Source organism: Hyposmocoma kahamanoa, unplaced genomic scaffold (genome assembly GCF_003589595.1).
Source record: "Hyposmocoma kahamanoa isolate Upper Pololo Valley unplaced genomic scaffold, ASM358959v1 180, whole genome shotgun sequence".
In the NCBI taxonomy this organism is placed as follows: Eukaryota; Metazoa; Arthropoda; class Insecta; order Lepidoptera; family Cosmopterigidae; genus Hyposmocoma; species Hyposmocoma kahamanoa.
In genome coordinates, this window is record NW_020653711.1 from 3,935,680 (window position 1) to 3,961,593 (window position 25,914).

Genomic DNA, 25,914 nt, shown 5'->3' on the forward strand with positions numbered 1-25,914 from the left:
TTAATTTTACCCAAGCATTGCTAATTGTTAGAATATTTTTAATAATGAGATACAGCTAAGTAAAATCATAAATATTTATTATACATGTAACATTTGTTGGCTTGGAAAATACACGTGGATTGCGAAACAAAATGGTATTATAAGTTGAATCATTATTTCGGTATTAAAACGCTGTGAGAGACTGTAACTTCTTTGAATTTTGAACTTTCGGTTAATCTTACTTGCTTTGCTACCCACGAGACAGGCGCAGCCTAGTGTGGGGATCATAGTTCAAATATGTGATTGTTAATTGTAAGTTACGGTAAATAAATTTATTATTATTGTTATTATTAATTTCAGCCTTTCGCAAACTTGGAGTTTCATAATATTACTTTTTTTCTTGGAGATCTTGCAAATACCAGGATCCCGTAGGATTCGAAACTTTCAATTACTAATACCGGGAAATTATTAATACCGGGACTCAGATTATCCTGCGGCATTCGATTTCCTAGCACTGACATCCTGCTTTGGAAAATGCTTGCTTCTTGTACTAGAGGTCTTAGTCCTATTCCCATATCTTAATTAATCAAGATATTCAGTCTAGTTTACTTCAAATCATTCGCTAATCATCGATATAATACCTGCTTTAAAATATTTATTCCGTAAAAAAGTGTATACATGGAGTATAACAGTATTCTCCACGGCAACAATAAAAAAACAACTAGAATTAAAAAAGAAAACAAAAATAACGTCACCAAGCTAAATTAAAATTAATTACTAACTAATATCCATCAGACTCCTCTTCGACCCTCTATACCATTTAGTCTTCATTCCTGCCATAAACACTTGACACTGCGGTGATGCTGCCAGTACGAGGCGAGGAGTGTAGTCCCGCGAGGAATGAGCCAGTGTCTGTACAATTGAGTGCGTGAGGACAGGGGCATACGACGTCGCCAATTTCAGTTATAATTCTGTACTTTGAATTTAAGGATATTTTCCACAAAGTTCACACTGTCGATCTTATTCTTTAATACGTTTGTTGACGAAGCTTTATAAATGTCTTTGAACACGTTTGAAGTCTCCAATATTTTTTGACCTAAACGCTGTCCTTATGACACATGCCCAGTTAGAGCTTGCAGAACCATCTCGGTTCCTAAAATTTTGGCTCGTTACCTATTCCCGTAATAAAATTCACGATTTCCAGACATTATTTGATTAGAAAATCGGGATTTAATCGCGTATCAACGTATTATATTACAAACCTACAGTACGTAAAAAAAAAATAATGAAGACCAAGTGCGGGGAGTTAGAAAAATTCGCACTGCTAGAAGATGTTGACATCCATCTCTTCAGTCTCTTCGAGATCATGGCCGTTGCAACACGTCAGAAACGTAAATGAAATATTAATTTAAACTCGACGACGATTAAGTCCCGATTTTTAAAATTAAATAATCTATGTTTGTTTATTTCAGGCTTTCGTACATATTCAATTTACGTAATAATGATACCTTAAGTAACATAGAAAAGCTTCAATTTCTTTTATTGAAACGAAGGTTTCATTCAAAAAAATTATTTGAGATGCGCAGACAACGGGTAATTACTATTACAAGTATTGATAATTTTTTTCTGCTCATAAGGTTGACAAATTTAGACTTCGGGAATCTATAATCGCGCTACCAAGACCAGCTCACCTCGGGATTACCCGGTTCTCACAATAGTAGCTCAGAACAAATAGTGTTTCTTTAGAGCTACTGGCCACACTTCAATCATCTTTATTATAAATGAAATCGTTATCTTATCTTGTTTCACCATTCTCTTCAGAATGATAACGTTTCCTTTCAAGAGGTTATTTAGGTTATTTATGAGACTAACAGTTGTTTTTGTAAAAATGTAGCACAACTGGTGTACCGCAGGGATCCATACCGAGTCCTTTTTTATTTCATATTTACGAAATCCAGTAAAAGCATTCATATGTACTGGTAAATATTTGTGTAATTTTTTGGTAATAAAAGTACCCGCAATAGAAACAAATGTATTACACTACGGTCGTAGTAAATGGAGAACGTAGCTATTGCCTTATAAAGACTATACAGAATCGAAGAGAAAAAATGTTTGGGGATCTGACACGTCACGATAGTTTTTAAAAAAAGTATCGTAGAAGGGAAGATCGAAGAAAAGAAAGGTAGAGAAAGACCGAGACCAAGACATTAAAATTAGATAAGGGAAAAGTTATTGTCGTGTCTGGGAAATCAAAGTTAGGGCGCTGAACAGAGATGGTTGGCAATTACTCCACCGACAAGAGCGTAGCTATTAAATAAGAAGAAAGTAGAGCTATTACTTAACTCATTTGGATAAAGGTGTGGTGATATGTACCTATGGAACGATATAGTAAACATTTTTACTGGTTTGCAGTACTTGTCTTCACCGGGCAAAGTGGTATTCATGGATCCGGGTGAGGCTACAGATCGCGAGGCAAAGAAACTTACAGAGAAGGGCGTAGACATTATTATATTGTTATCCCACTGTGGATTGAAGAAGGATTAGTAAGTAATTAATGAAGTATATAGAATAGCATAGTAGCAGTTGAGCTTCTTGTGAAAGAGTTCGTCCAGGGAAGTAATGCCATCTTACCAATTTCTGCAGCCGAGCAGTAATGTGAGCATTGCTGCGTTTCGGAGGATAAGGTTTCGGTTTTGAAGAGTGAACTGCTGAAAGTACAGGTGGGTGTTGTCAACTTATGTCTGAGAGTAACGGGCGCAGTGTCAGTGCCCGTGAGATCTTTGCAATCTATAATATTGCAACTGTCGTGGTTAGGCGTGTCACTTACCACCAGGCCCATTACTTGTTCATCCTGTCGCTTGATAAAAAAAGTATAATTATAAGTTCAGATTTTAACTAAAACTATTTTGTAGGCAGTTTCAATACATCAATATCAACCCATTGTTCGTTCGACTGCTGGGCATGAGTTTCCTCTAAAGAGAAGGATTATTCGTTTTCCAAGGGTTGTGAACATCTTCGACATGGAAGTTTCATCACGATTTCACTTTTCGTCCACATTTAGAATATCTGGTATTATTTTCGCGTATAAATGATCCCTTATCAACTAATGTAGAATAAAAAATTCCTCCGATCCGGCCGGATTCAAACCGACGACGTCTTCTAGCAAACCGTGTCAGATGCTATACCAACTAAGCAACGGAACGAACCAACGGACCTCACGAATTTTTCCATGTACTTTTAGTCATATCTTTGTATTTGGTTTTACAACGACATTTTAGCTGTAGCCATCTATGAGAAATCTATGAAAGTATTTCGTCACCGAGTTACCAGATACCTTTACAGCTACCAGTCCCGGCTAGAGATGTCGCTATTCACTGTATTTAAATTTTTATTGAATTGATATTCAATTTTTTTTTTCTGAAATTACTCCACAAGCTTGTTATAATTATTAATTACGACGTCGACGTCTTCTAGCAAGCCATGGCGGACGCTATGCCAACTAAGCAAAATATTTTTTTCTAAGTGTTCGATCTTTGTATTAATAATTATAACAAACTGGTGGAGTAATTTCATATAAAAAATAATTGAATATGAATTCAATAAAAATTTGAACTAATGTAGAATTTTTTTTTAATATTAATATATTATATAGTATGTACCGAATTAGCCTTTAACATTGTTTCAGTGATATTTGTCGGAAATAATACATTAATGCAAATAATTGAATAAGTGCGGGCGCACATCACGTACAATTTGTTCTCCTACGATCTTAATTTCATTATAGTACAAGCGAAAGAAACAATAGAGTGACGGCTGACAGATTTGTTGTTTTTTTTTTGGTTGTCTGAACATAAAGCAATTTAGCCGGTAAATATTTAAAACAAAAAATAACAAAATAAATAAATAAAGCAAAAGTGAAAGTGCAAGGGATTATTGTACCATTACGGTATGGCGTAAAGGGTTGATTTTCGCAATTCGACATCGTAATACTTATTTTTTTATGGTATCATTTTATTTTATATAATACCTATCATATCTAGGGACGAACAAGTCGTAATACGCGACCAAATAAAAATACAATGTTAAGTATGAAGCTTCATTCGCATCATGCGACTATTAATTTTGTCGAGTATTACTTATTCGACAGTAATTGTTTCGGACAGATGTCGGACGGAGAACGAGAGTACAGAGCCTGTTGTCATGTGGATATGGATGTGTGTCGACAGCCCTAATCTAGTTTTGGCTGCTACTCGAAAAAGTCCTTTTTTTATACAACTACACTATTAATTTGTTATTTATGTACAACAATAAAACAACGGCTATGCTAGCGTTAACTGTAACTATGACGTAATACCTACCGATTAAAGTCTAGAATGACAACAATTTTCTTATTGATATATTAGACATTTTATGATGTTAGTAAAAGTAGAACAATATGTAATAAATAATATGACGTGATGCTTCTTTGTAATCATAATGTAACTGAATCTTTATTTGTTGTAGTTCGACTTAAAATATCTATGAAACCAAGTTTAGTAAGTAATGAAATAACACACTCTAAAATGACAATAACAAATAAATAGGCGAGCGTCTAGGGTGTTCTACAGGTCTACAGGACTTTTTTAATTAAAAATAAGTGTGCATTTGACCTCCTTCTCACCTGATATAAAGTGACGATGAGGTCGACGGTGGAGCATGCACTCATAAATAATGCCTATTTACCATTGACTTACAAATAAATGGACGACGGGTCTAATACAAAAACCACGAAAAAAATGTCCCAAGTCTACCTATTCGAAATTTAAATTGTAATGTCATCGCAGTATCGCGCTGTCAGTCGAACAAATGAAGACTAAAGCGGAGTTTGGCGCTCTGTATACGATTTTAGCGCCTTACAAGTGCGTACACTTTTTAGCGCGGACCCGACGTCCATATAATTGTAAGTCAATGCTATTTACTCTCGCCTTGAAAAAGTCCAAATTATAACGTTCAGGGAACAAATAAGCAGGCAGGGAATTCCAGTCCATAGTATTTCGCCATATAAATGTGGAAGCATAACGCTTGCGAATCTGTGGAATATCCACAATAGGGATGGAATCCATGCCTACGTCTAGTCCCCCGTATGATGGAAAGGGGAAGGCGGAATTAAATAATGTCATTCCATCGCATACTCTCCGTGATATATCCTGTAAAATATCGATAAGCAGGCAACTTTACGGCGGTGTTCAAGGCTCTGCAGCTTCGCCTCTACTAATTCCGAGTCATCTATTAAGCCTCTTGCCACGTTTGTCATTTGAATCCAAGGTGGTCAGTTGGTACGTAGCAGAGCCATCCCAGTACTTCATATGATAGAATGCATTGCTATTACTGCAGCCACTTTTGTATGGTACAGAAGAAAAGACTAGATTCCGCCAATTTTTTTTGAAATCATTATTCATTAAAACTCCACTGAGGTTATATCGCTATTATGACAATATTTGTTATTCTGCTGAAATCTAGTTGCAATGGCTAACTAGAGTGTCAGTGGAATGGCTGCGATGGCATTCATTTATTCAATTAACGATCAATGTTGCTAAACTACCGTGAAAATTACTATGCATATTTCTTTAATATCTCTTTCTATTGAGTTCTTAGGTTTTTGCGATTGTTACACACAGGAATGAAACTATTTTTCCGGATATAAATCGCGTATATTTGTTTTTTCAAACAAACCAACGCTTCGGGCCCTTTACTTGTCCCATGGTCACAGTTGATTGAGGTGGTGCAGTCTTGAACCAGTTATGTCTCATATTAATGCAAACCATCCTATTTTTTTTCACTGTAGTTACAAAAGTTATTAATTAAATACCTTATTTTTAATTTTACAAAGAAACATTCCAATTTACGCTACATTTTATTTTACAAATCATTATAATTTAACAACATGAATTTTTATTAAGTTAAATTTAATATTAATTAATAATGGCAATTGGAATAAATTAAAACATATTAATTAGTACAGCAGTCAGATTTTTCATCAGAGGAAATACTGGATCCCATTTCTTTCTATTATTATTTGGTTTAAGCTGCAAATTAGTCTACGAATTAAATGTATTTTTTATGTGAAGTAATAAGTAGACTACGTCATCGACGTGCCGTCGAAGAGCAGAGTACCAAAAAATTGCGATGGCAGTGGAATAGTAGCTCGATGGCTGTCCACTGACAAGCCACAATTCTTAGCTTGTAGCAGAATATCAAACGTACAAAATCCCTACCATTGAAATTCTATCGACACATAATGTGAAGTGATTTAAAATTGGCAGATTTGGTACCCAGGTCGAGATAAGTTCCTAAGATTATGTAGTTTCCTTTGCCGATTCATAGTAGTCATAGCATCGAGCATATAACTAGAAATAGAAACGAAATAAGGGCCATCCATGCCTGGCAACTCATTCAACAAATGGGCCTTATATCATTTTTAAATATAACTCTCGTTTGCGCTGAAATCACAAATTAGAGGGCTGAAATAATACAGCGCCAACAACTGACCTGTGTGTACGTCTCTGTATATTCAAAAAATATTCCGTATTTATTGTGATAAAGATAATATATCTAATAATGGGGGCTGTTCCATTCGGCGGTGTGGGTAAAACGGCAAAACATCTAATTACAAAACAAACGGAATCACATTTCATAAGTAATTAAATATTAAATATGTAATTTTTCAATTTTCGTCCATTATAGCAAAGCTCAAATTAAATTGGCTGATTTGAAGTGAAACAATTGACGACACCCGTCAATTGCTTTGAATTCGGGCTAGCTAATCGGAGCGCAGTTGTCACCGTAATGATTCGGCATAATAGTTTTCAAACAAATTAAATGACATTTCGTCTCTATTTCTGGTCATATACTCGATGAGTCGTAGTCATAATTATTCATTCAAATTAGCTGTCAAGCCAGGAATAATCGCCAAACGCACGCGCTGTCGCGCTGCGCCTTTGAAGTTGTCGACCCGTGGCGGCACTATTGAAAAAAAATTAAAAACTATGTTTGTACCTACAATTATAATTAATTTGGAAATATGGGATGAAAACTAATTGGAATTAGAAACTCAAAGACTCTAGATAAAGTCGTGGGTTGTTAGTTTCCTGATGAGTACCTAATATAGTTCAAAGTGACATATTTGAACGTAGAGACGGAAGCGACCTTTCATCGCGTGCACCTTTAAATAAGGAACGGGGTCATTGTCTAATCAATCCGCGAATTATTCCGTCCGCTGGCTGACCTTAATAATGAAGGATGTCTTGTCTCTCTTTAACGACAAGTCACATCCGTTGAAATGGAAGTGGTAGTGGACTAATAAGATTACATAATAAGGGAATTTTGCAATTTTGTCTGTAATCACACGAGCTGCGTTCCGAATGCATACCACCAGGTGTATAACTTGTTCATCCTGTAGTTAGCTTTACGCTCGTCCATAGCAGTTCTAGTGCCACTCAGAGCTTTAAATCGCAAAGAACTGATGGACACTGCCGATACGCCCGTCAGCCTGAGATATAGGTGGTCCCATGTGCCCGTAATTTGACTCTGACCTTCAAAACCGGAACGCAGTAATGCTCACATTATTGATTGGTGGCAGAAATAGGTAAATTGGGAGTACTTCTCTGGACGAACTCTTTCACAAAGAACTCTACTGCTACTAAAAGCAGTAGAAGTCCTCGAGAAAGAGTTCGTCCAGGGAAGTACTGCCACCTTACCTATTTCTGCCGCCAAGCAATGAGAGCATTACTATGTTCCGTTTGGAAAGTAAAGGTGCTGGTGAAATTACAGGCACATGGGACTTGTCAATTTTTGTCTCTGGATGACGGGCACAGTGGCAGTGACCCTAAGATCTTTGCGATTTAAAGCTCTGAGTGGCACTGCAACTGTTATGGATAGGCGTGTCGCTTACCACCAGGCGCACGACTTGTTCGTCCCTTCACTTGGTATTTATTATAAATTATGCATTCGGCGCTACTGCATCGCGATTCTTCTAATTACAACTGCTACGTTCCATTTGTAATGCAGTCGAAACGACGACGACCTGTTGACATGCATAGGAAGGGGATAGCTTCATAGAATGAAGCATATACAATAATTGGTAGCAATTTTTTATCTTTTCAAAAATGTTTGCATTCACAATCTTGGATTTATTTTGTCATATTTTTACATACAATTTCAACGAAATCTTCACCTGAATACACCATATTTAAATGCCAGTTGTACAAAATAGAAAATAAATACGGTATTATTTTGCAGTGAACTAGCTCGCGACCACGGAGAATATATAGATATTATAGTAGGTGGACACAGTCACAGCCTACTATCGAATGAACCTGCCCCAAGTGGAGAGTCAGTCGCAGGGCCATACCCTGTATTTATTGAGACCAATAAGAATTCTAAACATAAGGTATGTTCATAACAGCTTCCCACGGTCCGTGATTTCACGGACCGCGCCGATTTGTACGAGCGTGCTTGCGCCACATGCCCACCCACGCGAGACTGCTCTGTCCACGCGGCGCTTTGGCGCGAGCTCGCGCGGTCAAGGGTCGTGGGAAGCCAGTATAAAAGTGATGACGTGTTTACACAAGGCTTACTGACGCCTTCGGCGGATTACTTCGCCATGCCATAGGCGCAGTCGTTACGCTGCGCTGGTGCTGCGCTGTTTACACCGAGTCGCCTACCGTATTCGCCGAAATCACTTAGTTGAAATCTCGCTATGATAAATACAAGTTTACGCACAGAGACAACAAATTGTTCGGAACGTTCAACAAACTGACAGTGTTGCCAGAGCCATTGTAATGAAAATTACGTGTCGTTACCTCAAAATTTATGTTTTTGCTGTAAAAGTTCTATTTTTGTTTATTAATGAAAAATTGTAATTGTAATCTATATACATTGTTATATAAATCCTAAAAAACAAAAACTATAGAACGAACGTTATAGATGAATTAATTGGTAATTTGTTGTAGATATTAGTCTGTTTACGCCACCTCTGAGTTACGTTATTGTCTAATTTGAATGTGTTCGTAAACTAATTAGGATTTACAATAACAAATAGTATGATTTATTTAAAAATATGTCATCGTTCTCAAAAGTTACGAAACTTGTCAAAAAACCACAAGTTACTAGTTACTTACATATTACGCGAGAGGGTGAAAAGTTACGTAAAATGAAAGAATTGTGATCGTCTGGCAACACTGAATACTGATCGGGTAGGTTACTGAATACTGTTGGCATATCGTTGAACGTTCAATACCTATTATTGCAAGCACAGACATACATGTCTGTGATTGCAAGTTACATTTTTAGTTTATATTGAAATTTCAATCAATGTGCTGCCATCCAGCGCTTAATGGCTGAACGACGACGAACTCGTGATGTTTACTTAGTTCTCCCAAAAAGAAGCGATATATTTTCGTTTCTTGTAAGAAAAAAAATATTGTGATAAACAGAAATCTGAAAATTTATTAAAATAAAATAAGACTGAACGATGACATGCAGCACCACCATAGATAACAACAAGTGCGACTATCATCACGACACGTGTCGATCGTCACAGATCGTCAAAAATTTGTAGGCACCAACAGATTTGTTAAAAATGCTATCGGTTTTTTCCAGGTTCTTGTCGTACAGGCATCAGCATTCACCAAGTACTTAGGCAATCTCACAGTGTTTTTCGACTACGTTGGCGATTACGTCAAATGGGAAGGAGGACCTATTTTCTTAAATCGATCTATTCCAGAAGGTATGTGAATTCTTTTTAATGAAGGTCTGGCCATGTTTTGGTGACGAAGAGTAGTGCAGCATACAAGTCGTCTACTCTAATGGATATCTGGGAAAGGTAATATGGAGAAACTTAACGCGAAATAATATCGCGGTTGCTTAGGTTTTGAAGCTTTTTTGAGGTAGACGCCGACACATTGGCCTTTTATACTCGCTTACCTACTGTAAAATAAGCTAATAGTCCCTTGACATATTTATTATAAATATATTAATAATAATCGAATGGAATTGATTTTTTCTTTGATGAATGTAGCAAAAAACAACAATTATGCGGAACTTTGTGATATTTTGTCGAACGAAGTTTAGTCTCTACTATCACTAGTAAATGTGCCAAGTATAAACTAAAATTATATACTTGTTTCTTCTTTTTAATGGGATAAAAAAGGAGGAGGTTCTCAATTCGACTGTAGGCATTTTTTTGTATGTCTGTTACGCGATAACTCCCGCCGGCATTTGTGAACCGATTTTGATGATTCTTGTTTTGTTGGAAAGAGGGTTTTTTTATAACATCATGTGATGGGACGAACAAGTCGTGCGCCTGATGATAAGCTACACGTCTGTCCATGACAGTTACAGTGCCACTTAGAACTTTAAATTGCAAAGATCTGAGGGGCACTGCTGCTGCGCCTGGCAAATAGATGTGATTCCACGAACTTTTGAGGTCGGTTTTTTTAGTACTCTGTACTGAGATTATTATTTATAGCGACGACGATAAACTGATATGTTTGTACTAAAAGCTAACAAGTTACTTTTAGATCTTAAACTAAGGACTAGTTTTTATGTTTACCGGTTGAAGAAATAGGTTCTTATAGTTTTTAAGGCGTTCATGGTTATTTATCTAATGATTATCATTAAATACAGATTTATTACCTCCGACTGCAAATACGGTTGAAATATCGGGAAAAGGAACTTACATCGTGTTATAATTTTACAATATGTCGAGGGTAAAATTTTTACTGATAAGCTTATTTACTTCTTACAGATGAAGGAATTAAAGCCAAGCTACAGCCGTATGCGCAGTTAATACACGAAGCAGAAAACATTCGTATAGGAGAAAGCACGACCACTCTATTGGCTGATGAATGTGTGTACGGAGAATGCCCTTTGGGAAACTTGATTGTCGATACTATTCAGGCTGTGGTAAGGATATTTTGTCACTTCTATATTTGCTCTGTCTCCATGTCTTACAGAAGTATGTAGTACACGCCAGGCAGAATACATCTCCTCCAAGAATCAGATAACGAAAATGTATGAGAGGAACGACTGTCAGAATATAATAAATTAATAGCAAAATATATTATAAAATTTTGTCTTAAGCGAACTAGGCGTTAAAGCGAGACCATTGAACGTGAAGGCCCCTTCTCTACGTTTTTAATGTCATATTTATTACAGGCTAAGGAAAAAGTGAAGTCTAATTACGATTATATAACTTTCATCCAAAGCAGTAATATAAAAGCCAGTATTCCTCAGGGAAGTAAGTACATTTGTGAATAGTGATTTTATTTTATCTTCGTATTGATTAAACTTGCGTTAGCAGTGCGTTACTTAGTTCATTTGTATTTATTCAGTTTGCACGCTTTTTGCGAATTTGCTCACCCGTAGGCGGGAATAGTAAATGTTTAAAGGTGGCTTCCCACGGTCTGTGATTTCACGGGCCGCCCCGCCCGTGCGTATTTGTAAGAGCGTGCTCGCGCTGCAAGTCCGCGTCGCCTTGTGTCATGAGTTTTGGTTAGGCCCTATCCTCTCGTTCCCCATCTGACATCCGTCCGAAACAATAACTGTCAAATAAGTAATACTCGACAAAATTAAAAGACGCATGATGCGAATGATGCTTCATACTTGACGTAGTCTTTGGTCGAGTGTTATTTATGTATTACGGATGTCGGACGGAGAACGAGAGTAGACCCCCTGATTTAAGCTGCCATGCTCTCGTATTGCTTCCTTGAAGTTATAAACCCTTACTGGCCGTCGGCCTTAAATCCGTGCCGGTACAGGCGGCACTTTTTTCCCGGCCAGTGATTTCACGGACCATCATAGGTTGACATGATATATCATTGCACGAAGGCAATAGATACGTACATTGATAGCTAAATAACGTTGAATTAAATATTTTATTTTTATTTAGGTTGTATATATTTTTAAAGTGTTCACATAAACTAAAATACAAGTTCAAATGTATAATTAGGAGTACGCATGTTACGTAGTGCCATCTATTTGCGTGCGGTTGAAGAGGTGTTCTAACAATAAACCAAACCAAACCTACTAACTTTGACTTTTAATTTCAGCAATAACTAAAGGCGTGCTATTCGAAATTTTTCCATATTATGACAGAATTACCACTGTCGAGTTACAGGGTAAATACGTCTTGGAAGCTTTGGAGAGAAGTGTTAAACACGCGTGGGCGTTAGACCCCTTTAAAGGTCCTCGGGTACTGCAGGTTTCTGGTGAGTAAAATAAAATTTTCAGACCTATTATATAGATCAATAAAGTGGTGGAAGTAACCTCTACACCCCAAGAAAAGGTACTCAAACTTTGACATCAACAATACAATACGATCTTCTGAAATCCAAGCTTTTGGACCTAATTTATTGTTTAATATCATACAAATTTTCTGGCTCATCAATTCGTTATTGCGATTAAAAAATTACCGTAACAGTTTAAATATCATGTTATGTTTTTTCTCTTATGCTTAATCTGTATTTGTGTTATATCAGTGAATAAAGTGTTATCCTATGAGTGGCGAGGCGTCCATATAACTCGATTTTCGCCGGCTGGCCTAAAAATTTCAACGTATTATCAAAGACTACATTTTGTGCTACATTTTATGTGTTTAATAAGTTAACCAGTGAAATGAAGTATACTAGTACCTTGTGTGCTAAAAAGTTATGTTTAAGTGTCGCCAAGGCACTACTTTTTCTTAAGTTAGGTGTTTTTTGTTTTGCTCTGGCTTTCCTCGCCACTGTTTAATCCAGATAGAACATTAATATTTGAAGTGATGTTTTACTGGGTTAAAAAAACTTTGAAAGGCGTTGTTTGTTTTTTTTTTAATTCATTTTATTTATTTGGGAAACACACAGCATCATATAATACATTTAACTTTTTTTACATATGAAACAAACACTAGTCAAAACAGTTTCCACTAATGTTTAAAATAAGTTACTTTGGATAGACAAATTTATACATAGCTATAACCAGGCAATAACTAACATAATAATTACCACTTAGCAACAAATTGTAAATAACTTTTAACTATAATTTAAATTTATTGAATATTATGATGTTCAACTATCATGATATATATGTTATGTGAAATTAGAATTAGTATATAATGTAGTATAAGTAGAGCTTGTGAAACCTTACCTATTTCTATGTTAACTTATGTCTCCGGGCGTCGGGGGCAATGGCAAAGTTAAGATTTAAACCTCTGAGTGGCATTGCAACTGTTATGGACAGGTGTGTCGCTTACCACCAGGCACACAACTTGTATTAATTAATATTCAATTAATATTATTTAAAAAATACTCCACTAGTTTGTCACAAGTATTAATACAAAGATCGAACACTAAGAAAAATTCTTTCGATCGATTAATAATTACGTTAATGAAAGCTTCCTAATGGCATATTTGAACTGGAATGGCTTATTGTCAGATATATTAATTTCTTGATATTCGTTATTAAATTGAGTACAAGCCCGTACAAGGAACCTATTTTTAGAATGATTAGTGCGAGAATGAGGTATTGCAAATGGGCCTCGCGGACGTAGGTTGGGTCTTGGACATGTTAATGAAGTTTGGCTTAATAAATAAGTAGATTGTTAATAGTTTTGAAAAGAAAAAGTTGGTCCCGAAGCTCTCTCCGTTTTTGCGAAGGTATAATTTTTGTAGGTTTAAATTTCCAATATTTATATTTCAATCTTTTAACAAATTTATTTTGTACTCTTTCGATCATGTCGACATGTCTATTTTTCCCCCAGATATCCTATTAGCATGCTCTAATCGTATCGCCCATGTCATTAAATTCAGTACTGGTAAATAATATTTAAAGTTGCCATAAGAAGAAAAACAAAAATTCGTACGTTTCTTTGTCATAGGTCTTCGAGTAACCTACAATATAACACTACCAGAAGATAATCGGGTTGTTTCCGCGATTGTCGGCGATATTAATTCCACCACACCTTTGGACATTGATGCAATTTATCAAGTATCGCTGCCGGCTTTTCTGGGTGATGGAGGAGATGGGTATACTGTAAGTAACTGAAATTTAATCATATCCTTATTGTACAGGGTGTCTCACACGGCTATGCGACACGGAGAACAAGTATTAATTGTAGATAGCCGGAGATACGTACTGAATATCGACCGTAAAACGCATTGTGATTCATTTTAACTGCCTCCGTGGCCGGACAGTCACGCAGAGATTCCAGGTTCGATTCCCGGGCCGAGAGAAATAATTGTATGGTATTTGTACATTTATTCAATCTAAAATGTACAAAAAAGTCCATGGCACCCGCGACACAGGGTTTCCCTAGTGCGGGGCTATGTTGAGTGTGTGCGTTATTTACTTATTTATTTTCATTTAAAAATGTTAAAAATGGTGTTCCTTTAATTGAAGATACTACGTTACTTTTGACGACTTCCGTGGTCGATGGATTTGCGTTTTTACGGCGGTGCCAGCCGGGTCAATGTAAAAAAGTAACTTTTCTATATTGTGTCGGGTGTGGGTGTTTGTGGTACTGTAGTTGTTTCCGATCTGTATGTGACGTTGTCTAATATTTATTTATTTTTAAAAGGAGTTAATCCTCATAATTGATTCTTTCGATTGGCATTATATAAATATATAAATACAGGACTTTTTTTTTTCAAATTTGGTCGGTTTGATTCTCAAATGAGACAAGCAAATTTTTCAAAGTTTTTGAATGCAGTATTACTTACTCTTATAATAAAATAATGTCTCCATGAAGCAAATGTCCTATCTACAATTAACTGCCTCCGTGGTCGAACTGTTGCCATGCTGGACTACCACGTAAAGGTCCTGGGTTCCATTCCCAAGCCAGGAGAAATATGTGTTTGGCTTATATTTATTTATCTCGTGAGTTTGGGTGTAATTTGTGGTTGTCTATGCGTGTGTCCATGGCACCTGCGATATGGGGTTTCCCTAGTGCGGGATATGAGTGTGTGCGTTATTATTATTATTACAATATTTAAAGTACTTACCCTCCATGTTGCATAGCCGTGGGACACTCTGTATATAGCAAATTTTAATTGATATCGTTATATTATCATTGATTGAACACTCATTCATTTTTGTATAAGAAACTCTAGGGCTTGCTCTTTTTAATAGACATTTGTTCACATTTATCATTTACTGGTTAGTCGATTATGTATTGGCCGTGTTCTACACGCTGTTGATACAGTAAATAACTGGATCAAAATATTTTTTCTTACAGATGTTCCCACTCGGTAGGAAGAATATACAACAAATTGGCCGCGATCAAACAATTTTAACAGCATACCTAGAAAAGAATTCTCCCATAACTGTCAAGACCGATGGAAGAATTAGGATTCTTTATTAAACCGCAGTATAGTGTTGAGACTTGTTTGGGCCCACTACCATTCCTTGAAGTACAAGCTGGAGTATTAGTATTTATAATAAAAATTCGTGTGCGGCTCTAGTACCGGTAGGCTTGCTAAATTGTCGGGAAATCTGGGATTGTCCCGGAATTCTTCGTTTTGTCCCGTGTCCAGTAATTAGACTTTGCTGTCCCGGATTCCAAACACTTAGAAGTTGTTTTTACAAACTTACTAGAGTCATTCATAAAATAAGTCCCCCAGGCGCTGTAGTCGAAATGAGTATTAAAAAATCCTAAGATAGATAGAAAACAACGTTACGGCCATGTTGTGACCGTCACATTAGATAGATTTCCATCTCACAAATTAGTTGTAGTAGTAGACGGGCCGTCTTCCTTATCCTAGTAGAATTGTCCCGGAAGTGATAAGTTAATATTTGGCACGGATAGATATTTTTTCATGCGTTTAAAAGACGGATAGCCTCAATATTCACACACCAATCGCCCTGAGAACACGTCTGTGATGGATCCACACTTTGTTGCACTTTTATATTGGTATAGAAGACGACAACGGCTTTGCCGCCGGAAGAACAGAGGGTGTTTGGTTCATCCAATGAATCAAGAAGCATTGTGTACTAACACATTTGAAAAATTGTACGAAAATCTGAGTAATGATAAAAAATACGAGTCTTTGTTTCAGTAAAGATATCAATAAATCGTTGCCCACAGAAGATTAGCTGGTCATTTTGTATTAATAAAATTATGCGTGCCGTCCTTCTAAATCACTACTTCAAACTAGACGCCGCTTGTTCGGTAAATATTCGATAAAAAACGTATGAGATAAAGAGATGCATTAACACTATGCGCCACTGCACACAGAACACGTTAAAGGTCATTCGGTTTGCATGACAAGCCAAGGAAAAACACCGCTGTGTGAACAGTTCTATATCTAATGTATGCGCCACTGTTTATTCGGTAAGATTTTTACTACAAAAAACGTGCAGTACAATGCCGTGTGAGCGGGGGGGTTAGTAGCGGTCACCCGTCGAATTGCTTCAATTCGCGCATCGATAAGTGTTATGACTCCCTTATAGTCGTGGTGATTCAATAGTCAGTATAAACCATCCATCATTATTTTGTCTTCAGTTATCATCAATTGTCTTGTACTTGACAGACCGCCAAGGAAGTAAGAACCTTGATTAGTACGGGGTAAGGAGGTAAAAACTAAAAAATGATTACGTTAAAACGAGTTGCGTCTGTCGATCACATTCACGGTGTGGTGAACAGCTGGAACTTATATGTTAGTATTCTCAGGCACAGGCTTAACAAATTCTTACTTTTTCTGTAAAGAACACTATGTAAATGACGTATTGTACAATATTGAACTTAGTACGCTTTCAAATTGGACGCTTGGCAGCCCTTGTAGGGCTGCAGTGGCGCCACTGTGGTGCTGCAGCCGCGCCACTCCTAAAAACGAGGTTCTCAATTCGATTTTTTTTTCTGTTTTTGTGTGTATGTTACATGATTACTCCGGCATTTGTGAACCGATTTTCATGATTTTTTGGAAAGTGAGTACCTCAGCATTGGTTCCATTTCAATTTGAAGAAAATGTTCCATCTCTAAGGCTGCCTTTCCACCAGAGATGTGCGAGGTAGCGAGGCGGCGCGAGGATGTGTAGCGGCGCTGTGAAACGGTGTGATATTTTCCACCAAAGCTGTGCGAGGATACGTTACGAACTCTTTTTAGCTATGCGCGGGCGGGTTACGGTGTGGCGGGGTGAGCGGTGGCGATGTGTCAGTGTCATACTTTCAGTAGTTCTAGTTTCCTATACCGTTTTGCACACATTCCTCGCCCGCATCCCTCGCACACTTTCGTCGCACACATCTCTCGCACACATTTGTCGCTATTTTGTATGTACAAATACTTAGCTTCGCAAATCCTTTTCCACCGAAGCTGCGCTAAGCGAGGCTAGAAAAATGAAGTGATCCTATTGGTGGATTTTTTCCTCGCATGCTGCTTCGCTACGTCGCACATCTCTGGTGGAAAGGCAGTCTAAGGGTGGCAATCTAAGGGATGAATGAAACTTCGGACTGTTACATCGGAAAATATGAAGTTTTTACTTTCAAAACGTTCTACCGTAAAATCGTGATTTTGCAGATCGCCTGTTACTTTTTGCTGCCGTCGAATAGTTTGAAAAAGAGGCGCGCGCTTGGCGCGAATGTGGCGTTGCATCTGCGTTTCTAAAATATTGTATGAAAATGAATATTGACGCTACTATATTACTCATTTTCATACAATATTTAGAAGCGCAGCTGCAGCGCCACAGTGCCGCCACTGTACCGCTTCTATAAGCGACTAATTTAAAGGTGTCGTAATTATTATCACAGATTGTGTTGTCCTTATATTATTTTACTAATGAGTCTATATGTGTGACAAATGTGTGCGGACAGCCCTGTCTTTGTTAACTACCAATTATCTCATCATCGTGCGATAAATAATTGCAGCTTTCGTTAAGAGATAAGTTTGTTGTTTTGTTTATGACTAAGCGATTTCTATTATATAAAATTACAATGCTTATCTGTGTTTTATTTATGAACCAATTACGGCGAAGTAAAAAACAACGCAGTTTTAAATCTGCTCATTAATATGAATATCTTAAAGCTTATGCACACAGCGTATTTTTTTTACGCGCGGACGACTACTTACGGCCGCTTTCTATATTCGATCCAGAATCTAAGATTGTTTTCAATCCAGATTTTATTCGATCCATTGATCGATGCCGGATCTCTATTTCTATATGTCTATCTCGGCTCGAGCGCCCTTAAAAAAAAAAGGATCGGTCGTAAATTTACTCCCTCTCTGACGTTTAGTTCCACGCAATCGGAATAAGAGTTCATTACATGAATTAGTGAATAAAATGGTGGTTATGTTTCCAAGATTAATTTATTCATACATATGATTGCTTTTATCACAAATATAAATTAATTGCAAACGTTCAAGTACAAAATATTTAAATCGTAAGTACGTCAAGAATGACGTGAATTTTCGAGGAACGGAACGCGGCGGGGAAATGTCAGTGTCAATTTATGTTTTGTTGATGTTTGTTCGTATTTGTGACGCGATTATTTATAATCTAAATTATAAAAATGGAATCAGAAACCGTAAGTAAACGTTATTTATTTCGTTATTTTTACTCAATAAGCATTCACTTCACGTACCTACTGTCAAGTGTATCAAAGGAGTTCATTGAATATTTCAAATAAAGTATGCGTGGGGACGCAACGTCTCGCGCCTTTCTTGTATGCAAAAATTTAATTAACTTTTATTTGTTTGCAGAATAAAAACAAAGGTCTGTCGAAAGAAGAGACGAAAGGACTACTTTCATTGATTGAGGGGAGCAAAATAATAAATAATAAAAAAACCAACACCACCAGTAATAAAATGAAGGTTGAAGAATGGAGTAGAATTGCCGACATTTTCAACGCCAGTATGGGAATCTGTCGCCGTACTCCACAACAGCTTCGTCTTAAGTGGGAAAACTTAAAGAAAAATTCACGTAAGCGTAGTACTGCCATACGAATGGCGCGGATCAAGGTAACCAGTTTGTAATTGAAAAATAATTATAGTAGAATTCATTCAAGAATACAGAGCCTCAAATCCATTAGAACCTCAATTTAGGATCTTACTTGGCATTTTATTGTAGAGTCCAATCTAATTGACTGTAATGTAAGGTAATAAATGAAGAGTAATCTAATGAAGCAGAAAAATTAAAGTCTTATTTATGTTTTAGACTGGAGGTGGGCCACCAGAATACTTTCTACCAGATGAAATCCTAGACAGGGTGGCAGCATTGCTAGGTAGTACTGGGGAGGGTCTCAGTGTTGAGTTTGGTGGTGATGCTGAGCCCCAATCGTTTGGTGATAGTGACACTGATGGGAAAACATTTGCAGTGCCAGTTTTGGCTGACACATCCCCAGTACCGATGCTATTGATTGACAGCCCTTTGCCTGTGGACAATCCTCCATCCATGTCCGCAGATTGTTTAAGTTACAACATAGTAACAACTACACCCACTGGCAATAAAATGCCAATTAATGACACAGGGAATGGGTTATTTAAGCCAGGCAATACTACTACCCTCAATAATAAGCGACATTTTAAATCAAGTGGTAATGTACTATTATACTGTTTTTGTTAAGTTTATTTCTATATTTTCTTATTTTATATATTTCTTATTTTTAATAGCTATGTATTTTTGTTGCACAGGTGGTAAACGGAAGCTACTAAAGCCAGATGATGGGTGTCTTGCTAGAAATATGGCTATGGCAAAATATTTTGATAGTAAGAGTAAAGTATTAGAAACTCAGAATGAGAATATTAAGCTTGTAAATCAGAAAATAATATTAGACCAGAGGAGCCGTCGGCGATTTGGTACACACCAAAGAATTAACGCCATTATATATCAATAACAAATATAGAAATAATTGTCATGACAATGCCAAAGAATTGATGCCATTATATATCAATATAAAATGTTGGAGAAATAATCTCATAATATTGATTTGAATTTTTTAAATTTTCATTTTCAAATTAATAATATTTTTAGTTGTCAAAGATGTATATTTTAATTAGTATTTGTTAATTACCAACATAATAATTTTTAAATGCGCATACCTGTGTCACATTCGCACTATCCTGTTATTATTGTAAACTATCAATTATTGAATTATATTTTTTTAATTTCACTGGTGCCTTATACTAAATAAATAAAAATATTTGAATTAAAAGATACTTTGCTTTTTTCTACAAATTATTTATATTTTTCATAGTACAGGGTCAAGGGCACGTCAAGTTTGACACTAAAGGTTTAAATGTAACTATGCCGCTTGCAATAAGAACGGTCCAAAGTGTCAAGCTTCATGTGCTCTTGACTGTACCTACACTAGTAAAGGTACTGTATTTAAAATGAAACAATAGTCATAAGTAGAAAAGATGAAAATTCTATTTAATAATACCTATACATACAACCTACCCTAAATACTAAAATTATAATAATATTTATATTATACAGTAATAACTACTAATAACAGCAACTCCTTAAAAATAATTTAAAATGAGCTGTTGCCTGCTTCTGTCATCAATAGTTTGCACTACAGTATTTTCTGATGTCACTTCATTGACAACTTCTGTTTCGTCTTCTGACAGTTGGACCTCAGGGGGTACTAGCTGAATGTTATTATCTTTGCAGATGTTGTGTAGTACTGCTGTGGCTATGATTACTCTTTGTATGTTACTTAATGATAAGCGCATAGTCAATGCTATAACTGGAAAGCGGCGTTTCCACACACCAAAAGTCCTGTACAAACATACATAATAATTGTTCATAAAAAACTACTATTATGTCTTGAATCTTTGAAATAATAATACAGGGTGTTTTTACCTTTCAATTGTATTTCTAGTTTTTATGTGTGCCTCATTATATCTAATTTCTTGACTAGTAGATGGGTTTAATAGGGGTGTGAGTAAGTATGGGCGGTTTGGATAGGCACTATCCCCAAGTAACCACCGATTTCCTAAATTTCCATCTTCACATGAAGCTGTAATAATTAATATTAACATAAGTAACTCACATTACTAGTGCTTCAGTTTTAGTTAGATTTGTTACTACCTCTTAAATGAGAATTATTAAAAATTGTTGCATCGTGGGATGAACCAGGCCACCGAGCAACAACATTTAGTAATTTCAGTTCTGCATCACAAACAGCTTGGACGTTAAGGGAAAAGTATCCCTTTCTGTTTCGGAATTCTTCCCCTATTGTTGAACCTGAAACAAAATTATCTAATCATTGTAATTCATAATGTATGTACAAAGATAAAATAATTACTGGCACACTTCAAAAATTATGTTCTAATTTGATGATAAATCATTGGATTGAATACTTACATGGAGATTGAATGCGTACATGAGTACAGTCAATGGCACCACATACTCTAGGAAATTGAGCTATATTGTAAAATTTATCTGTACTCCTAGTATGCAGCACAATATATTTGTTATACAATCTAGCAATAGCAGCAGATATGTTTGATACAATTCTACACGCTGATGACAAGGACACACCAGCAAAATCAGCCACTGAATTTAGCATAGTCCCCAATGCGTAAAATCTAAGTGTTAATAAAAGTTGATGCAATGGTGGTATGCCGTTATTCCTGAAAATGATAATGAGTTCAGTATTATTTAGCGTAGAATATTAGCAAGTTAAGCAGTCAATGTTTAGGTTATGAATTAAGATTAGGATATAATAGATAGGTAATAATAAATTACATACCGTTTTGATTTGATTTTGATAAATGGCATTATTTCATTTAAAACAAATTCAACAGACGTTTTGTTTAGCCTAAATCTGAAAGTAAACTCAGCGTCAGTTAAACTTGCCATGAAATTTATACGCCGAAACGTTCTTGAAGACACAAGTTGGTCTTGGTCGCTGTCGCTATTATCAAAATCCGATAACTGAGCAAATTGTTCAAGATCACAGTCGCTATCACTTGAGAATACTTCCATTTTCACACTATTACACAGTACAATCGGTCAAAATTGGAGGATCGCTACTAAAGATCGAACACGTTCAAAATTCGATTTGTCAAACTTAAGGATCGGTTATAGAAAGCGCACAACTGTCACTGCCATACAAATGTCAATCTAAAAATGCCATATTGCCCTCCCACAGATGGATTGAAACAAAAGATCGGAATAACGATCCATCGATCGGTTATTGAAATAGTAAAAATAGGATTTGGATTGATTATTCAATCTTAGATAGCAAATTATGGATTGAGATTGAATATAGAAAGCGGCCGTTAGAGTGACGGAGAGTGACGGCAAATGTCAAATGTCAAGCGGGAGAATAGGTAGGTTATTGTACTTTTATCGCTCAGCTTGAGAAAATAAATAGATGAGAGTCAGCCGTGACCATGAGACCTGCAAAGGGCCCGGAACGTTGGTTTGTTTGAAACAACGAGAAAATAACCAGAAGTAGAGATGAAATCTCATTTAATTTGTTTGAAAACTAATCTGCCATATCATTACTGTAACAACTGCGTTCCGATTGACCAGCCCGAATTCGAAACAATTGACGGGTGTCGTCAATTGTTTCACATCAACTCGACCAGTTAACTATTATAATGGACGAAAATTGCAAAATTACATATTTAATGTTTAATTACCTATGAAATTTGATCCCGTTTGTTTTGTAATTACATGTTTTGCTGTTGTCCCCACACTACCGAATAGAACAGCACGCCATTGTTAGAAATATTATCTTTATTACTATAAATACAGAATATTTTTGGAATGACACAGGTCAGTTTTTGGCGCTGTCCATATTTCAGTGCAAACGAGAGTTGATATTTATAAGTGACGTATCACTAATGAGTTACCTGGAACGTGTGGCCCTTATTTCGTTTCTATTTCTGGTTATACCTATATATACTCGATGGCTTGAAAAAAACAAAATAAATATACGTGATTTAGGCCCGAAGAAATAGTAATGTCGATATGTCTCTTATACTATTATACTCCTATCGATCGGGGTTTACAATTTTTATGTATAACCCTTAGAGGATGGAAAAAAATAAAGGAATAGCCACTCGCATATGAAACTTGACACTTTGGACTTTGTACCGTTCATAGCGCAAGGGATATATAACTATAATATATAACTGGATATATAACTATAATATAACTGCCTCCGTGGCCGAACGGTTACCATGCCGGACTGCCACGCAGAGGTCCCAGGTTCGATTCCCGGGCAGGGAGAAATGTTTGTATGGCTTACATTTATTTCTCTCGTGAGTTTGGGTGTAATTTGTGGTTGTCTATGTGTGTGTCCATGGCACCCGCGACACAGGGTTTCCCTAGTGCGGGGCTATGTTGAGTGTGAGCGTTATTTATTTATTTATTTATATTTGATATCGAGTTTGATTTCAATCTCAAGTGTCAAGCGCGACATTGTCATGACCCTGTATATAACCTTGTTAAGTAAAAAAAGAATAAACGCTGTTCAATGTCATTATTATTGTAAACAATGTCTACAGTAAACATTTATTTTTATAATATTGTGTTAAATGTGATAAAGACGTAGACAGAGAAACCTATAGACGCCGCCATATTATGTTCGATCCCACTCATAAAAGAAAGAGAAACGCTTATTAGAAATATACGACGAGAAAAGAGAGTGTGCCATAATTTTTTGTCTCTCTTTGCGTGGCAGTTTTTTCAAGGTTATTTTTGCTTATGATTTTTTCATTCGAATGATCGTCGTAGTCTCAGTTCAATGCGAAAATAATCTAGTGGTTTTCTGTGTTTGTACTTTTCGTTTAAAAAAAATCAGAGATTTCTCATAGATGGCGCTAAAAAGTAGTTAAAACAAAAACAAAGATATGCAACAAATACTTTATTTTTAGTTGATGGTTCGTTCCGTAGCCCAGTTGGGAGAGCGTCAGCCACGTTATGGCGAGGGCATTGGTTCGAGTCCAGCTGGATCGAAAGAATTTCCCTTTGTGTTCAATCTTTGCATTAATAATTATAACACACTAGTGGAGTAATTTCACATCAATCAATTTACTATCAGGGTAGTAAAACATCGTAATATGCAATAAACTTAATATTTCAAAAAACTAATTACAAAAAATAATGAAGCCAAGCTTTCGGATTTGTCTTATCATTCACGAGTATGATATTTTTGCCTTAAAACATAATATTGTTATGTGATCGTGAAATAGTCCACTGATATGATTTAAAATTACATTATAAGAAAACATGACATATAAATTGCTTTGTTTGGTATTACCAACTTTTAATCTTAGTTCCGCCTCATTTGTGTATAAAATCAAAACTGGTAATTTATGTTATTGACTAACGAAACATATTTGTATGTAATTCGTGATCAGAAAGAGAATTGGAACCCACTAAAGTACTAAAAATATGTAGCAGATACTTTTTAATTATTAAAAAAAAAAACAAAACCTTTACTATGCTTGTTGCTATACCAACTTATATGGTTTTGTAGTATCATAACGCACTGCTTAACTACAATAGTGTTGTAACTCAAAATATGTGAATTTCAAGATTATATATTGCTTAACGTAAAATTTCAATCTCTACACATCATTCCAACCGTCGTCGTTAGAATATTGTGAGAAACAATTGAAAAATATCTACTTAACTCATAAGACAACCCTTTGTGAGCCAGTTCTGGACAAAACAATTCTTACCCAAAAATATGTTTCTTTCTTTTATTTTTTTGAAATATGTCGGGCAAGTAGGAAATTGATTAGATGTCGGTAGTGAACCTAAACCTATACAAAATAAAAGTTAATAATCATTAGCGGGAAGTGAGTAATAAGTTTTTCAACGATTCTGCAAAAATACAATTTTTGATTATATTTTATTCACATCGTTCAAGGTTGTTTAAGGAAACACTAATGTTTAATGAAAATGTAAAAGCATGGATTCTTTAATTTTTTAAGATCGTTTGTATATATTGGAAATAACATATCCACGTACATTATCTTGGAACATTATTTTATACTATTTCACTATTTGACATCCTACCTATGATCCCATCCAATATCCAGTAGAGCAAACAAAACTCTTAATTAACTAAAAAATACAATAGAAATGCTACCATATCATACAATTTTAGTAGCAGTGGAGCTCCTTGTGAAAGAGTTCGTCCAGGGAAATATTGCCTTACCTATTTCTGCCGCCGAGCAGTAATGTGCGCATTATTGTGTTCCAGTTTTCAAGGGTAATTAGGTGCTGGTGAAATTGCATGCACATGAGACTTGTCAACTTATGTCTCAGGGTGACAGGCGCAGTGCCAGAGCCTCTCAGATCTTAGCAACTTAAAGTTCTTAATGCAACTGTTATGGACAGGCGTGTAGCTTACAATCAGGCGCACGACTTGTTTGTCCCGTCACTTGAAATTATAAAAAAAATTAGCAGTGTCTAAATAACTGCTTCCGTGGCAAAACCATGCTGAACTGCCACGCAGAGGTCCCCCGGTTCAATTCGAAAGTCGGGAGAAATATTTGTATAGCCTACATTTATTTCTCTCGTGAGTTTGGGTGTGATTTGTGGTTGTCTATGTGTGTGTTCATGGCATCAGCGATACAGGGTTCCCTAAGTGCGAGGTTATGAGTGTGTGCATTAAAATTTACATAACAACATAATTATCCCAGAGTTTACCGAAAAACAAGGTAATTTTTTTCTAGAGTCACACTTGTGCGACAATAAGTGTAACTGTATATAGGACTTACTTTGTCTCATGTGTGGCCACGCCAGGCCAGTGTCTTGTGTATTAATACGTTTATGGATAAAAATCATTATCTATTGAAATTGGGTGAGTCTAATCATTAAAAATAGATGTTAAAATTTATTGTTAACAAAATCTTAGCTTATAAATTTTTCGAGTTCTGAAAGTTTCGTTGCATCTCGAAAATATGTTCATGATCATAACATTCTGGATTATTATATATAATATGAATTAGTTTACCAC

At 36.1% G+C, this 25,914-nt stretch overlaps 4 protein-coding genes across 4 annotated transcripts in view; 3 read left to right on the top strand and 1 right to left on the bottom strand.

The window, feature by feature from the left end:
• The window catches only part of LOC113225948 (apyrase-like), a 41,064-nt gene extending 24,176 nt beyond the window's left edge, over positions 1-16,888 (top strand). The window contains exons 4-11 of the mRNA XM_026458430.1: positions 2,392-2,522; positions 8,257-8,407; positions 9,619-9,745; positions 10,766-10,923; positions 11,176-11,257; positions 12,069-12,227; positions 13,874-14,028; positions 15,230-16,888. Of these exons, the coding sequence (XP_026314215.1) occupies positions 2,392-2,522; positions 8,257-8,407; positions 9,619-9,745; positions 10,766-10,923; positions 11,176-11,257; positions 12,069-12,227; positions 13,874-14,028; positions 15,230-15,355 (1,089 nt within the window). The 3' untranslated portion in view covers positions 15,356-16,888. The remainder of the gene's footprint in view (positions 1-2,391; positions 2,523-8,256; positions 8,408-9,618; positions 9,746-10,765; positions 10,924-11,175; positions 11,258-12,068; positions 12,228-13,873; positions 14,029-15,229) is intronic.
• A 1,572-nt stretch (positions 16,889-18,460) lies between these two features.
• LOC113226028 lies at positions 18,461-19,955 on the top strand. The gene is made up of 4 exons (XM_026458533.1): positions 18,461-18,510; positions 18,686-18,943; positions 19,140-19,518; positions 19,616-19,955. The coding sequence occupies exons 1-4, from the start codon at positions 18,496-18,498 to the stop codon at positions 19,816-19,818; spliced, it is 855 nt and encodes a 284-aa protein (XP_026314318.1). The 5' UTR covers positions 18,461-18,495; the 3' UTR covers positions 19,819-19,955.
• Positions 19,956-20,427: 472 nt separating this feature from the next.
• LOC113225919 (putative nuclease HARBI1) lies at positions 20,428-21,917 on the bottom strand. Its single transcript, XM_026458386.1, has 5 exons — positions 21,682-21,917; positions 21,294-21,562; positions 21,018-21,173; positions 20,790-20,946; positions 20,428-20,705 (listed from the first exon to the last, which is right to left on the bottom strand). Exons 1-5 carry the CDS (start codon positions 21,915-21,917, stop codon positions 20,447-20,449), a joined length of 1,077 nt encoding a protein of 358 aa, XP_026314171.1. The 3' UTR covers positions 20,428-20,446.
• A 3,770-nt stretch (positions 21,918-25,687) lies between these two features.
• LOC113225920 (apyrase-like) overlaps positions 25,688-25,914 on the top strand; it is a 67,529-nt gene continuing 67,302 nt past the window's right edge. Inside the window, exon 1 of the mRNA XM_026458387.1 lies at positions 25,688-25,758. The gene's annotated coding sequence lies outside the window, so the exon portion shown is untranslated. The remainder of the gene's footprint in view (positions 25,759-25,914) is intronic.